We start from the raw sequence: 15000 nt of genomic DNA on the forward strand, positions 1-15000 counted from the left end.
ACACTTTACTGCTTCTGTAACTCCACTCGCACACACACACACACACTTTACTGCTTCTGTAACTCCGTTCAAACACACACACACACACTTTACTGCTTCTGTAACTTGGTCCAAGTCGTACAAAACAGCTTAGAGTCTGTTGTGGGCGTGTCACGATTATCCAAATCCTCGATTTGATTTAATTTTTGGTCTTATTCGATTCGATTTTCAATCTTTTTATAATTATATTTCTATTCTAATGCATTTGTTATGTTGTTTACTTTTTTGTCTTATTATAACCGCCGCGCAGCGACTTAAAGTAATTTTGGACTACATTTTAGACTAATCTAGAACTTCACTTGCGAAGTTGCGTATCCGAAGTTAGTGTTAACTGACATGAATGATCGAACCTCAAAATATTTCCACAGCCGTGATTTCAAAGAAGCAGGAGGGGGTTGGAGCGGCTGATGTGTTTGTAGCGCAACGTTTTAGATCATGTTGACGCGCCACACTTCCAACACCTTGGGTGTTTTTTTCCCCTCTTGGCATGCATGCTGGACGTGACATTGAGGGTGTGGCTGCATCGCCGATTCTACATTTGATTTCAAAGTTCGAGATAGTGATTCGATTGAGAAGATTTTTGACTTAAAACCGAGATCATGACACCCCTAGTCTGTTGTGTAATTCTGCACTTCCATTAAGGTCCTATGATAAGTAATGAATTGTCTAATAACAGTTTTCTCTCTCACTCGTGTGTGTGTGTGTGTGTGTGTGTGTGTGTGTGTGTGTGTGTGTGTGTGTGTGTGTGTGTGTGTGTGTGTGTGTGTGTGTGTGTGTGTGTGTGTGTGTGTGTGTGTGTGTGTGTGTGTGTGTGTGTGTGTGTGTGTGTGTGTGTGTGTGTGTGTGTGTGTGTGTGTGTGTGTGTGTACGTGTGTGTGTGTGTGTGTGTACGCGTGCGTGCGTGCGTGCGTGCGTGCGTGCGTGCGTGTGTGTGTGTACGTGTGTGTGTGTGTGTGTGTGCGTGCGTGTGTGTGTGCGTGTGTGCACATCCATAGTGTGTGTAGGTGATAAGGTGTGTGTGGAGCCAGTAAAGGCCCCAGTGAGTGCTGCAAGCATGTCTGCGTTCGACCCACTCAAGAACCAGGACGAGGTCAGCAAGAACGTCATCTCCGCCTTCGGCCTGTCTGAGGAACCCAGTGCAGGTACACACATACATACACACATACATACACACACACACACATACAAACACACTCACACATACACACACACATGAAAATGAACAAATACACAATCAAAGACATTTGACATTTGAATGACATTTGGCCCCTCCTTCTCCCTTCTCCTTCTCTCCCTCTCTCTCCCTCTCTCTCCCTCTCTCTATCCCTCCCTCCCTCCTCCTTCTCTCTCTCAGTTCCTGCTGCTGTAGCTGCCCAAGCAGAGGAACGTTCTGGAACTCCTGACAGCATCAACTCAGCCTCCTCTGCCCCCCCACCAGCTGTGGCCCCCCAGGCCCCCGCCGCCTACGCACAGCAAGCAGTGGACGGTACGCACGCACGCACGCACGCACGCACGCACACACACACACACACACAGACACAGACACACACTCAGGCCCCCACCGCCTATGCACAACAAGCAGTGGACGGTACGCGCACACACACACACACACACACACACACACACACACACACACACACACACACACACACTCAGGCCCCCACCGCCTACGCACAGCAAGCAGTGGACGGTACACACACACACACACACACACACACACACACACACACACACACACACACACACACACACACACACACACACACACACACACACACACACACACACACACTCAGGCCCCCACCGCCTACGCACACCAAGCAGTGGACGGTACGCGCACACACACACACACACACACACACACACACACACACTCAGGCCCCCACCGCCTACGCACAGCAAGCAGTGGACGGTACGCACACACACACACACACACACACACACACACACACAGGCCCCCCGCCCGCCTACGCAAAGCAAACAGTGGACGGTGCCTTGTACACATGTGGCAGTATCTTACACCTTAAACACATGAATGCACAGGCACATACACATAAATATAGACCTGCACATCATCATGCACTAACCATCGCAGTACACACGCACACACACACACACACACATAAATATAGACCTGCACATCATCATGCACTAACCATCGCAGTACACACGCACACACACACACACACACACAGACTAGGGATGGGCATGATTAATCGACGATCGATAATTGATTATTAAGAATTTTGTCGATCACGTTAATTTGTTATCGATTAAACTAATGCAGGTTGTGTTGCATAGTATGAGTCTTGAAGCAATTAAATTAATTTCACTGTCGCAGAAATTAAACATTTTACCACCCCGGGGTAATATTTGACACCATAGTCAGTTACCTGTTTCCGTCGGCTCGCAGCTAGGTTCCGCTGCTTTTAGAGCACCGCAGCGCATAGGCTATATCTTCAAGTTTAGCCTAATATAACCAAAAGTCCAGTTTAACTGCGACAAGTTGTTCTTCTTGTTAATAAAGATCTCATCGAGGAAAAACACAATGTATTTTTGTATTTCCATTGCATTTTTAATTTAAAATAAAAAAATATATATATATAAAAATATGAATTATTAATCGATAGTCGATCGTTAATTCTCCGACGATCGACTAAGAAAATTTAATTGAATGCCCATCCCTAACACACACACACACAAACACACACACACACACACAGAGAGACACACAGAGCAGCCACTCTACTGTATATGGAAACTGTGTGTGTGAGATTTTATGAATATGATGACAGGATTGTGTGTGTAAGGACAGCATATTTATAAGTACTGTATAACAGACTTCAGGTCTGATTTGAGAGAAAACACACACGTACTCACACACACACATACACGTACACACACACACACACGTACACACACTGCTGTCAGCTCATGTGAGGTATGCGCAAGAACACTTCGGGACATTGCACAATCTCTGTCACATCAATGTGAATATTCCACAGAACACACACACGCACACATTCCAGGGAAGAGCTTCTTTTCCAGGAAAGCATCCACTGCCAAGGACAATGCCATGCAAGGTTATATCTCCACACATACACACACACACACACACACACACAGATGTCACCTGTCACTGGGTGAAGACACACACACACACACTTGTGTGTGTGATGGAAGGATGAAAGGGGGATAGAGAGAATGAGAAGGAAGAATAAAGGGATGGCAGTGAAAGAGTAGAAAGAGAGAGTGAGTGGGGAATTAAAATGCTAGATGTACACACACACACACACACACACACACACACACACACACATACATATATATATATATATATATATATATATATATATATATATATGTGACCCTGCAAGACGAAACCAGTCGTCTTGCGCAAAGTGCTATTATGAGAAAATCCACGATAAACAAACATACGGGTTGAATTTCACGTTTTTGCATAATTCGACAGTATACAGTCTACACTTTCATATTGTGAACCAATTTCACGGATAAACATACGTTTTGACTGTTAAACCCTGACTTTGTTTAGGTGAAGATTAAACACATTAGCAGTCATTCCATTTGTCCACACCGCTATAAGGTTTTACGGTAGAGCTAAAATGTAGCCTACTCATTAGGCTACTCGTTACTCAATGTGTCAGCTCTCGATCGTTCTTGGCAGATGTAACCGAATATGAATGTGAAAGACTTGCCTTTCAGGGCACAAACGGTCAAAAGCACGAACTGTTAGAAATATCCTGGTGTCATTTTACCGACCAGGAGAAGTTTTCCATTGACGTAGCAGTAGCACATTTTAAAAGTGGGCCTATAGCCTACACAATCTGTGTACATATAACTTCTTCTCCCCTTACTTCCCCCGAAATACATTAATTATATTCTATAGTGACACCTTATGACAGTCCCTGGTATTAACTAGGGGGCAGAAAAAGACACTCACTCGGTTGATAAAACTGGACATAGTCAGTCATCCGCTTCAGTCACGCTACCGTAAGGCTAATAATAGCTGTGTCCTCACACATATATATATTTTTTTTTTTCAAACACACACATACACACATACATATACATACAAACACACACACACATTGTGTGTAGCTCTGACCCAACCCTGACATTTAGTGGTAGTGGAGACTTGCTGTGACTGGTGCTTAAAGAAGCCCTATGCAGGTCTGGTTATTCCTTCGCTGTTTCTGGGTTTTCGCCTGATTTGGGCTCGCATTTTTCATGACATAGCTCCCCCTGCAGCTTCGGTAGCAAGTGACTGCTATGCTAAACCCCCACTAGCTAGCGAGCTAGCCATCAATAAACCAAGCTAAACGACGAGCAAACACATTGTTCAAGAGACTATCAAATCACATTACAAAAACGAAGTTCACCCAAGGGTAGGCTACTTACAATTTCAACAGCAAAAAAGCCAAGTCGGAGTCCGTTTTGCAGTTTTCTTAGAAACTACAATTTGACTACATTTTCGAGTATTTCTGCTGAGTTACATCCAGATGTGTTCGGACCAGAAAGTTGCATATTCTTTTTTTCCGCGGAGAAGCACTAGGGGGAGACGAAGCACCCACCAAACGACCCAAACAGTGTTGTAGAACCATAACAACGACTCAACCTGCATAATTAAGGTCATTTTTGATAAAATTGTTGCATAGGGCCTCTTTAATGTTCCTGTTTATATGTGTTACACTCGCACACTCACTCAGAGACAGATGAGGGGACATTTTCTCTTGTCTCGCTCTCTCTTTCCCACACACACATACACACACACACAAAGAGTGAGACGGGCAGAAGTTCTTTCAAATTCTCTCACTTGAACACAAACACACTCATGGAAATGTCAGGAGAATTCGCTATGGCAGTTCAGTTCCATTTTCTTTGAAATTAACTCCATTATGCCTCTACTGTGTGTGTGTGTGTGTGTGTGTCTGTGTCTGTGTGTGTGTGTGTGTGTGTGTGTGTGTTTGTGTGTGTGTGTGTGCGTGCGCGTGTGCGCGCGTACGTACGTGTGTGCGTGTGCGCATGCTTGTGTCGGTCCTGTGAGTATATTCTCAGGTCTAATGTTTTTGTTTCAGTATGACATGCACGTGTTGCACACTGTGTGTGTGCGCTCGTGAGTGTGTGTGTGCGCTCGTGAGTGTGTGAGTGTGTGTGTGCGCTCATGAGTGTGTGTGTGCGCTCGTGAGTGTGTGTGTGCGCTTGTCAGTGTGTGTGTGTGTGTGTGAGTGACTTCTTTGATGAGGGTCCAGTATGGACAGGAACATGTCCGTTTGGCTGCATTCTACATTCCTCTGTCTTCCTATTCCAAAGTAAAGCTCTGAGCAGCTGAATCACATGTGTGTACACACACACACATGCACAGACACATACACACATACACACACACACACACACACACACACACACACACACACACACATGCACACACACATGCACACACACATGCACACACACACACAAATAGGAGTTGAATCCTAAATGCAGACACAGACACACATGTGTGCAGGAGCTTGTGTACACGTGAGCTCTTCTTTATTAGTGCATGGATGCCATTAATGGTGTGTGTGCTTTGTTATTCATTGTGTGTGTGTGTGCACACTTTGTCAGTGTGTGGGATGGCCTTAGTGTGTATGTGCATGTGTTTGTGTGTATATGTCCTCCAGTAGTGTATGAATGGTATTCATTTGTGTTTGTGTGTGTGTGTGTGTGTGTGTGCTTGTGTGTGTGTGTGTGTGTATTTGGGAGTGTATGGATGGCCGGTTATTGGGAATGTATTCACCTTGTTTGTTTATCTCTGCCCTAACACAAACACATGGTCTGAGTTATAACACACACACACACACACATACACACTCTCCCTCTTTCTCTTTTTCTCGAAAACTAAAATAGGGAATCGATTTTAACCAAACACTATTCATTTTAAATGAATTAAACAAATAAAAAGGATAGATGTTACAAAATTCACAAACAAAAATATAAGATAAAAGAATTCCGAAGTGCAGTAATTCCCACCAATTTTACGCACCGGAAACAGCTGTTTCAATCAGCTGCTGTGCAGCTCCTGTTTTGCCAAAATATGGAGGACAACGCGATCAACCTGTGCGACATGAGAGAGACGAGTGATAGGCCCTAATAACTTGAGGAGTTAGATGTGGAAGTACTTCGGATTTTTGGTATATCAAACTATGGAGAAGAACAAAGCGGTAGGCTATGCAAACTGTGCAATCGAGTTCTACGTAGGCTAAATTTGTTTGACATTTCTAATCGTAAACACAGACACAGCTACGTTAAATCCTGCAGTCATGTTTGTCACTGATGTAGGCAGTCCACTCGGCTTATTGTTTTTCGAGAATGTTGCACTCCTGTTTGTCATTGTTCACGAAACTTCATGCCAATAAATCATCAGAAATGTTGCTGGCTTGCATCTACAAGCGCCCCTCTGTTTGTCCTAATGCCTGTTAGTTTGTGGAGTGGCCTATATTTGGCGTTGAAAACGTCTTTAGACATGAAAAATCGATTTTACAATCGATTCAATGAACACTTATGTCTCAAAAATCGAACAGGATTTTTTCACAAAAATGACAGCCCTAGTTGATGTGGAAGGGATTCAGAAGTCATCCTTTCTGTCTGTGTGTGTGTGTGTGTGTGTGTGTGTGTGTGTGTGTTAAAATGTGAGGACGTTCTGCAGTGATCGTGTGAGAGAGTAGTGTCTCTGAATTTTCCATCATTACATTTCTGTGTCTGTGTCTGTGTGTGTGTGTGTGTGTGTGTGTGTGTGTGTGTGTGTGTGTGTGTGTGCGTGTGCGTGTGCGTGTGCGTGTGCGCGTGCGCGTGCGCGCATAGGCACATTCACTGTCTGCTGAAGTACATGATATACGTATCTACTCTCCAGTTTGATTGACTCTCCCTTCACTCTCCTTTTGTGTGTGTGTGTGTGTGCGTGTGCGTGCTGCTGCACGTGTGTGTGTTGCTGCACGTGTGTGTGTGTGAGCAGGTCAGATGTATCAGCAGTACCAGGCCCCAGGTGGATATCCCCCCCAACAGCCTGCAGCCCCACAGCAGCAGCAGCCACAACAGCAGTATGGCATGCAGTACCCTGGTAAGAACACACACACACACACACGTGTACATACACACACATTACTTACCCAGTAAGCTCAGCTGGATAAAACAATCATCTATTTCAATCATCAGTCATCTATCGTCCGATTTCAAGGGTCACAGGTATTTGAAATGGCCTGACACATATGAGATATGCTGCATATGCTATTAAAACAGTTTACAATATAATAATAATCACAATAACACTAAATGAAAAGTATAAAATTAATGGAACCCCTGTTGGTTAAATTATGAAGGTATACAGACACAGAAATAAATGCTGAAGAATGAAGTAAGTGAACAGTAGGTTAAAACAAATGATCAGACGAATAAATATCAAGTGTTTGTTTTGTGTGTGTGTGCGTGTGTGTGCATGTGTGTGTATGTATGTGCGTATGTGTGTGTGTGTGTGTGTGTGTGTGTGTGTGTGTGTGTGTCTCAGCAGGTTACACCCCCCAGCAGCAGCCTGGAGCTCCTCAGCAGCCGCAGCAGCAGCAGTTCCAGAACTTTCCGCCACAGGCCCCCACCTCCCAGGCCCCCGCCTCGGGCTTCAGCACTGGCCAATCACAGCCTCCCCCTCCCCAGGGGGCTGCCCAGTACCCCCCAGGGGCCTTCCCCCCTCAGAACTACACTTCCCAGGGTGCACCTCAGCAGCAGCAGCCAGCCAATTACAGCCTGCCCCCCACCTCTCAACCAGCCCCCGGCTACCAGCCCCGCCCCACCTACACCCCCCCACCTGGTGCCACGGTAACCCCCCCTCCCGGAGGCTCCAACCCCTATGCCCGAAACCGCCCTCCTTACGGAACGGGCTATACCCAGCCCGGCCCTGGATACCGATAAACCCTTCCTACCCCAGACACACACACACACATACACACACACAAACACAACACAAACACACAACACACATACACACACACTCCGATGACCTGATGTTGTCAGAAGTGGTCAGGTGAGCACCCCACCCCAACCAGCCTTATATCTGGCCTCACCCTTCCCTACACACACACACACACACACACACACACACACACACACACACAACCACCCCCCATTTATTTCATTTTAGTTTTTGTGTGTGTGTGTGTGTGTGTGATTGCACATATGAGAGACCAAACAGAATAGGATTTACGTGTGTGTGTGTGTGCGCGCTCACTTGTAAGGTGCAATCTGGGAGTTTAATGAGAGAGTAAAAGTGTGTTTGTGTAAATGTGTGTGTGTGTTTCTGTTTTGTCTTCTGTCCGTCCATGTTAGTGTGTATTTTTGTGTGTGTGTGTGTTGAGTGTTTTATCGCTTGTCACCCTGACCCTGTCCTAACGCACCCTAAATTGTAACAGTTAAAACACTAGAGAATGATCAGTGCTCAGGCATAGTCCTGCCTTTTGAAGGAGTCTCCCTCTCTCTCTATCTCTCTCTCTCTCAGTTGTTTTCTCTCTTTTATCTCTTCTCCCCTCTTTGTGTATGTTCATCCTTCGCTCCCAGTCTTTTCTAACGGCTGCAGGTGTGTCTGCAGTTGCTGTAGGACTTTCTGTTTAAACTGTAACTGTTCTTTTTTTTGTTTCTCAAACTAAATAAAGGCTTTCAAATGGAACATTTCTACTGATTACAGTCAATGATGTGTGTGTGTGTGTGTGTGTGTGTGTGTGGTAGTAGTAGCTGAAAGACTGTGTTTGTAGCAAGTTAACATCTTGAAAAGTCACTGGATTTTATAAACCCTGAAAATGCAGTAACTGTTTCTCGTGGCCACTCTTCACTCGTATAATCCACACAAACAGTTTAATTTACGCTTTTATTACAGAAAATATTACATAATACGTCACATACATGTCAAAAATAAAATTATGCTCTGTATAGTCGGGGAGTTCCTCCCTACAAATTTTCGTATAATAAAATCCTTCGTTTGTAAACTTGAGGGCAGATGGCTTTCTGTTTCTGTAAACCCAGCTCACGGAAAGCCGACAGACACGTTGTCACCACCACAAACAGACAACCACTTTCTTATACTCCGCACACAACCACACACACACACACACTTCACGCAACACACACAATCTTTGTCATCAAAATACACAAACAGACTTGTTATTACAAAGATATGTGCACACACACTCATTCACTCAAACCAGACTTCCAGACACTCTCAATGATCGATCCCATCCTGATATGATAGCAAGGTCATACGCCTCTCTGAGTTAAATAAGCTCTATTACATCATATACATACAGAATAAATACGTATGTGTGTGTCTGTGTGTGTGTGTATTTATGCAGAGACCACCTGGACCCCTTATCATGTTCAGCAAAGCTGTAATGGTACGTGTGTGTGTGTGTTGCTGTTTGGCAAAGCTGTGATTTATACTCTGTGTGATATGATGACCATACATATGGTGTGTGCCTTGATTTGCTTGAAAATTATTGATTAGTTAAGTGGCTGGAGGTGTGTATGTACTGTGTACTGATATGTTTCATAAATAAGAGCACCTTATCTGACCTCTGTCAGGACACAAACCTCCCAGTGTGTGTTTTATCGCTCTCCCTAACTGTGTCTGTGTGTGTGTGTCTGTGTAGTCTGTGTGTATGTGTGTGTGCACGCTCTTGTTGCTGTCAGTCACTAACTCTTGAAGATTACAGATATATTTTACACACATGCTCAGGAGTAGGCTGTGTGTGTGTGATTACAGATATATTTTACACATGCTTAGGAGTAGTGTGTGTGTGTGTGTGTGTGTGTTTACAGATATATTTTACACACATGCTCAGGAGAAGGCTGCACTCTACTGTCTGGCCTCCAGAGCGGCAGGATTCTCTTGGCACTTCAGATCAGGCAGTCTCTCTGGACGGCTCGCTACTACACTTGGGCAGATCTGTGGACAGCCAGCCAGCGTTGGGGGCGGGGGTCCTACCACTTGCCAGGGATAGCTACTCCGCACTCATACCAGGAGACGTAGTTAATGTGGGAATTTCCACCGATGGTTCCAAATTCCACTGGTTCTTGGCGCATGGCCCTGTAGAAACCTGCAACACACACACACACACACACAGGTGAAGCTTAGAGTCAGGGAATAGATAATAACCGCGTCACACCGTGTGTCATTTCCGTCAACTGGTTGAAGAGGAAGGAGATGGTGTGTGTGTGTGTGCGCGCGCGTGTTTTGACCTGATGGTTGACTGCTATGGTTGTGGGTGGGTGTGTGTTTGTGTATTTACAATATATTTCCTAAGTATGTATATGATATCTTCCTTGTGTTTTGAACTGATGGTTGAGTGGTATGGCTGTGTGTGTGTAACCTTGCACTTACTGGGATGATTAAACCCTTGTGTTGTTGTGAGGGTTAAAAAAAATTGACCCATGACTATTTTGAAGAGCATAGGACCCCCCGAGATAATGTTTTTAACTTGAAATGCAGTGACTTTTCCTAGTGTGTCCTTAATATCAGAAAAAAGATTGCTTTTGTTCATATTTTCATAAAAATGGTTCAAAGATGGTCTCGCACGTCAATTTTGACCTGACAGTTGAAGAACATACTCAAGTGGTACGGAGGTGCCTGTGTGTGTGCCTGCGTGCGTGAGTGTGTATACCTTCTGTTTCGGGGAGCTTGTTGAATGGTGTAGAGCTGCCTGTGCGTCCATCCAGGAAAGAGTCGACAAACTGACAATGATCCTCCCCATGACCTGACTGGTCCCCGATGTGGTAGAACGGCCCTACACACACACACACACACACAAAATACATGATTTTACTATGTGCATTAATGCAAGTTCACTCATGGAAGGGTCACATCATTCTGTGTTCTGTATTGTGATTAACGCTTTGTCATCTGTGAAAGGAGTGAAAGATTTCTGTCAATTCTGTCTGCAATTACTGCAAGTTCATCATCCTGCCCACATAATGTGGATAAATGGAGTCTTCATTATGGGATGCACAAAGTTGTAACCATGGTGGCTGAGGAGATGAGATTGATTGATTGATTGGCTGATTGTTACAGCTGAATAAATGGATGTCTGCCTTGTGTAGCTCCAGAAAAAGAGGAAGGAGAAGTTAAGAGTTATGATGAAATGGGTTGATAAATATGATCCCTTAGAGAAAAGAGCAGATGGTGGGCGATATATTTATTCATTGGAATATAATTTTTATATATATATGCTCAAAAAATTAAGGGGACACTTACAGTTTTCCACAATTGTTTTGAAACCTTCCACCCTTTTCTCCATTCTCAAACTACATTCACAGAATGTCTGACAGTTCTTGCAAAATAAAACACTCTCCTCAAAAGTTTTACTTGTGCTCAGAGTCAAACAGTGTCAGAGTACCGATCCAGCGTATGATTGACGTGTTCCCTTAATTTTTTTGAGCAGTATCTATATATATATATATATATATATAGAGAGAGAGAATATGGACAATGCTAGATGAGTGGACAGGACAGTGACTGACCCCTGAGGGAGTCGCTCAGGTAGATCTTGTAGCGCAGTGAGTTGCAGAGCTGGATGCCCACGAACTTGCGGTACCAGGTCCGCTTGATGTACTGCGGTCCATTGCACTCCGAACTCATGTCCAGCTTAAAGGGGAACGTGGACCAGATGGCGCGCTTGCCTGCGGGCGGTCACACAAAGACGGACGTCAGGGAGAGGGTCCTCCAACAGGGGATCCATCATGTGAAGTCATGCAGTGTAGGCTATCATGGCAGTGTGCTGTTTGTGTGTGTGTGTGTGTGTGTGTGTGTGTGTGTGTGAGAGAGAGGGACTCATCTAATCACATTGTGGTGTTTTTGCTGTGTGTATGTACTGTATATGTGTGTGCATGTGTGTGTGTGTGTGAGGGAGATAAAGACTCATCTAATCACTGTGGATTGTAACAGATTGGATGATACATTGAGTGAACTTGAGTGAAGTGTGTTTTGTTTTTACTCTTCAGAGGACTCTTGATCTCACTCTCTCTCTCCCACCCTTGCGTTCGTGCACACACATACACACACGTGCACACACACACACACAATCTCACACCTTTCGGCACCTGTGAATATGAGTAATGAAGGCAACTCACCTGTGACCTCTGCTACACGAGGATCCGCTAGAGAGGAGAGGAGGAGTAGGGGCCATTATTAAAGAGCTATTAGTTTACTGTCAACTCAATTTCACCCTTTTCACAGCTGGTGTGTGTGTGTGTGTGTGTGTGTTATACAAGGTTCTGGCAAGCTAACAGGACTCCATTGTCTCCATCACCAGCCCTGGGTGAGTGGTTGCCAAGGTTACTAAAGCCAAGGCCACGTTGAATCCATTAGCGTAGCGCCAGGCTAATTACACTCACGCTTGCGATTTCATCCGCGGAGAACCACTCTAATCAAACACATAAGCACACGCTCTCATCTCACGCCCTACTAGATCTTAAATACTCCCCAATTACACACTCTCACACATACACCACAACCGCATGTTTAGGGGAGGCCAAGCTACAGAGGTTAAAACTATTAAAGAGAGCTGCTGCTAGCCGCAGTTGCTAATCACAACCACAAAGTGGCTAAGCTATATTCTACATTATACTAACATTACACTTTTACTTCAGAGGGCTGCCAATGGAGGACAGAGTCCTCATTTCTTTATGTCGCTTTGGATTTACTGCTAAATGAATAAATGTAAATGTATGAATGTGTTGATTTGTTTACTTCATTTTACTTATTTAGATTATTTACTTTAATAAACATTATAAAAGTAATTTGTGTTGTAACATCATTGGCTGTGTGAACCAGGACTACGTCTCTCTTCTATAGAAAAGTTTACTTGATGAATCACTTCATTAAGCAAAGTATTGAAAGAGAATGAGACAGCATCAGTCATGACTAATAGACCTCTGAAGTTCGCCTACAAAAAAGATCCAAAACGGCCATCTTTGCCCATATAAGGAGATCCGGTTGTTAATTGAAGCTAACTGCCTATAGCAAATTGCATTGCAAGTTAGCTCTGGAGAAGCAAAAATCTAAGTGTGCCGCCTTCACTTACCGGAGATCACAGTATCCACTCGAAGGCAGAGGACAAAAGTGTGTTCAGGAAAACGTCTGCATTTCAGACTTTTTCATCCCCACGAGACTTTAACAGGTGCGATTATTCAAAATCCCCATGTTATTTTCCCATAGGAAAAATCGCCAGATACCGGATGTCAAAGATGGCAGCTTTTTTGTAGGCGAACTTCAGAGGTCTATTATGGCCCTGGGGGCGGGCTCAGGAAAGTGATCGACGCCTTCTCAGCCTGTCAGTGAAACCTGCGTTGTGTTGAACCTGCGCGGTTCAGCCCTGCACACGCCCGGACTCGAACCAGCGAAACAGCAACACCTCGGATCGGGGGTCGAGCGTGCTGACAATCGAACTAAAAGCCCAGGCTACTAGCTTTCATGCCAGCAGCACTCTTGAGGCGTCTTGAGGAGAGTGAGGTTTACACCTTCTCAACCTCTCAGGTCTCAGAAGAAAAACCTGTTAGTAAAACCTGCTGTTAGAACAAAACATGGTGAAGCAGCTATGCGGTTCAGCTCTGGAACCAACTTTCGGATGACATCAAAAAGGCCCCAACTGTAGTCAGTTTTAAATCTAGACTAAAGACCAAACTGTTCTCAGATACCTTCTGCTAACTGCACTGAGTTACAAATTCTGAATCTGTCTTTAAATTATTCTACCTTTTGTCTTTTATTTTGTACGGAGCCCAGGAGGTGTCACTGCAAGATATTTTTTGTGTATCCAGAGAATGTGCGCTCATTTTACTATAATGTGATCTCATTTTACTATATTGTGATCTCATTTTACTAGATTGTGATCTCATTTTACTATATTGTGATCTCATTTTACTAGATTGTCTGCACAATTTAGTATATTGTGTGCTCATTTTACTAAATCATGTGCACGTTTCACTAAATAGTGCGCTCATTTTACTGAATTGTGCTGTCAATTTAATAAATCATCTACACGCTTTACTAAATTGTGCGCACGTTTTACTGTATATAGCCTGAGAGAACAGAAGCCACATTGGCTCTATGGAGGTGGAATCTTTGAGAAAGTAGAAGCCATGTTGGTGACTTAAAGCAACACCAAAGAACTTTCCCTCTGTCGCACACACGCTATTTCTTTATCCAGCACCGGCTTTGCAAATAACAATGTCCACAGACAAGGTAGAATATGTTGCATGATTTATGAAAGTACGATGTATTGCAACATCAAACGCAAGTCAAATTTGTAGTTTCTTATGTCTCATTCCATCGAACTACAGATACGCTACCCGATCTGGCAAACTTACATAGTGCGGTTATAGCCGATAGAGGGCTGCGAAGCGAATGCAGAAGTGCCGTTCACCCTGTTACAAGTTGATGAACCACTGAAACGATTTTGGAAACATTATTTTAAGGTACAAAAAACTCTTTGGTGTTGCTTTAAAGCCATGCAGGCTCTGTTCCTTACCTGACTCTGTGCTGAAGGTGACTGGCTCAGTTGAGGGGCCAACACCCAGCTCATTCTTGGGCGTCACTGTGAACTCATACCTGAGGAGATCGGAAGCACCACACAGGTCAGAGGTCATGGCAGAGGGGCTGTAACTTTTATTCTTTCTTTTTAAATCACCAAACAGATAAAAAACACAAATACAAATAAAAGATTTGTGACCATGTCATGCGTAGCTGCTATAGAACAATCAGTCAGTGAAACAAGACTTGGATGTAGGAATCAGGAATCTGCTGTCTCCATCATCTCCTGTTGAGCCTCTCTCTCTCTCTCTGTCTCTCTATTACTCTCTCACATTCCATATCTCTCTCTCTCTGTCTCTCTCTCTCTCTCATTCCCTCTCACTCTCTCTTTTACTCTC

General features: G+C 44.2%; 2 protein-coding genes across 2 annotated transcripts in view; one reads left to right on the forward strand and one right to left on the reverse strand.

Moving 5' to 3' along the window:
* The first annotated feature begins 1039 nt into the window (after positions 1-1039).
* On the forward strand, positions 1040-8752 carry LOC143100242 (protein TFG-like). The gene is made up of 4 exons (XM_076263225.1): positions 1040-1181; positions 1394-1525; positions 7055-7159; positions 7607-8752. Exons 1-4 carry the CDS (start codon positions 1094-1096, stop codon positions 7999-8001), a joined length of 720 nt encoding a protein of 239 aa, XP_076119340.1. The 5' UTR covers positions 1040-1093; the 3' UTR covers positions 8002-8752.
* Positions 8753-9721: 969 nt separating this feature from the next.
* Positions 9722-15000, reverse strand: part of LOC143099848 (target of Nesh-SH3-like) — a 9480-nt gene continuing 4201 nt past the window's right edge. Inside the window, exons 4-8 of the mRNA XM_076262760.1 lie at positions 14601-14680; positions 12205-12231; positions 11596-11754; positions 10740-10862; positions 9722-10175 (exon numbers count right to left, since the gene is read on the reverse strand). Coding sequence (XP_076118875.1) covers positions 10060-10175; positions 10740-10862; positions 11596-11754; positions 12205-12231; positions 14601-14680 — 505 coding nt within the window. The 3' untranslated portion in view covers positions 9722-10059. The remainder of the gene's footprint in view (positions 10176-10739; positions 10863-11595; positions 11755-12204; positions 12232-14600; positions 14681-15000) is intronic.

Source organism: Alosa pseudoharengus, unplaced genomic scaffold (assembly GCF_046254945.1).
Source record: "Alosa pseudoharengus isolate Yale_2024_CS ecotype anadromous, Long Island Sound unplaced genomic scaffold, YU_APseudo_1.1 YU_APseudo_1.1_scf_3, whole genome shotgun sequence".
Classification (NCBI taxonomy): Eukaryota; Metazoa; Chordata; class Actinopteri; order Clupeiformes; family Clupeidae; genus Alosa; species Alosa pseudoharengus.